Source organism: Mesitornis unicolor, unplaced genomic scaffold, assembly GCF_000695765.1.
Source record: "Mesitornis unicolor isolate BGI_N332 unplaced genomic scaffold, ASM69576v1 scaffold27380, whole genome shotgun sequence".
Lineage (NCBI taxonomy): Eukaryota > Metazoa > Chordata > Aves > Mesitornithiformes > Mesitornithidae > Mesitornis > Mesitornis unicolor.
The window spans coordinates 17629-19254 of NW_010159545.1; the positions used below are offsets into that span (position 1 = coordinate 17629).

At 59.4% G+C, this 1626-nt stretch overlaps 1 protein-coding gene across 1 annotated transcript in view; it reads right to left on the bottom strand.

Moving 5' to 3' along the window:
- Window positions 1–1626, bottom strand: part of SLC7A4 (solute carrier family 7, member 4) — a 3345-nt gene that overhangs the window by 347 nt on the left and 1372 nt on the right. Inside the window, exons 2-3 of the mRNA XM_010187021.1 lie at window positions 1219–1626; window positions 332–440 (exon numbers count right to left, since the gene is read on the bottom strand). The exon at window positions 1219–1626 is cut by the window's right edge and continues 281 nt beyond it. Coding sequence (XP_010185323.1) covers window positions 332–440; window positions 1219–1626 — 517 coding nt within the window. The remainder of the gene's footprint in view (window positions 1–331; window positions 441–1218) is intronic.

Below are 1626 nucleotides of genomic sequence, written 5' to 3' on the forward strand. Positions count from 1 at the left end.
GGGCAATGCCAGTGCCTGGGCAGGGGAAGGGCCTTGCTAGAAAGGGCTCCTCAAGCCCCAGGAGCCATCTCAGGAGCAAAGTGGGTTCTGGCCCAGAGATCAAAGGACCCAAACCTTAACAGGAACAAACTCTGGGAACCAGAGAGGGTCAGGAAGACCTTGGTTTGTGTCTCCGAAGGGGAATTGGAGACAGAAAAGGGCACAATGTGCTGTATAAACCCATTACTGGGGAAAAAGAGCTGCCAAGGCCGCCGGCCGGTGCCAAGACCAGCCCAGTTCCCTTCACCCCCCCCAGCCACTGCTGTCCCGGGCTTCACGTGGGAGCACTCACCTAAGAGCAGCCAGACAGCGAAACGGAGCCATGTCATGTAGCTGAGCTTCAGCATCAGATAGATATTGAGGACAATACTCAGTGCTGGAGAGAGGGGTACCAGGGGGATCTGTGGGAGAAATGGTGTGGTCAGACCATCCTTAAAACCGTAGAGGCAAAAGCCAGCACTGGTAAGTACTGGGGCAGGGTGACTGTCACCCTGGGCTTTCTGAAAATCACTTTTTTTTTTCTAGGAAAAAGGCAGCCAAAAGGAACAAGGGCCAGGCAGGGAGCTGGGTCCAGGGAGGGGAGGGGACAGAGGCTCTGGGAACAGCCTAGAGGCACCATCATGGGGACCAAATGAGCCCCCAGTGCAATCCAACATTGTCCTCACTGGAGAAGCCAGGGTGGGGGCATGGCAGGAAGGTGGTGTTAGCGCTGGTGTTACCATCCATGCAACTGCGCCGCGCCAGGGCCCAGACTGGCTGGAGACCAGAGGCGGGGGGGCACAAGAGGCACAAAAGTGATTTGGATGCTGAAGAAGAGAGCTCCACAGCATAGCTCGAGGGCAGACCAAAGGCAGAAGGAGCTGGGATGGGCAGGAGGGGAGCGGAGGCTGCAGGGACGTGGAGCAGTGAGCCCGGGGTGGGTAGGATTGATCCCATGGGATGGACACAGAGCTGCTGCTGTCCTGAGGACTGTGCAGGGTGACACCAACACCTCTGCACACCCAGTGCTTGCTGACACACTCCTCCTCCTCTTCCTCCTCCTTCTCCTCCTCCTCCTTCAGCAGTTGCAGTGCTTTCACCAGGCTGGTGTGACCAGGACCTCCCCTGAGTCCCTCAGAGCTGCTCCCACCCCACTGACCCTGGCAGAGGGACTACTCCTGCCTGGGTCCCCAGGCGTACCTGAAAGGTCTGTGTGATGTGCTGCTGCTCGTGCGCCCAGATGAGGAGGAGGCTGAGCAGGAAGCCCAGGCTGAACAGGACCAGCAGCAGGGAGTAGCTCCAGGTGGGCAGGTGGAGGTGGGTGTTTCCAAAAACCAAGATGGAGCAGAGGCAGATGGCAGACACCATCAGGGTCACCACAGCCACTGTGACCACCTCACCCGGGTAGAAGTCGCTGAGGAACTCCAGATAGGGCTCAAAAGCTGCCTTCAGCTGGCCTGGCTCCCGGTGCTCTTTGCTCTTGTCCCTGTCCACCAGCTGGAGCTTGTCGGAGAAGGACTCGTACTCCTTCAGCTCGCCGGTGGACGGACCCTCATGAGGCTCGGGGCTGGGCTGACCAGCGGCTGCCCGGGCCGGGGGGGGCCCCTT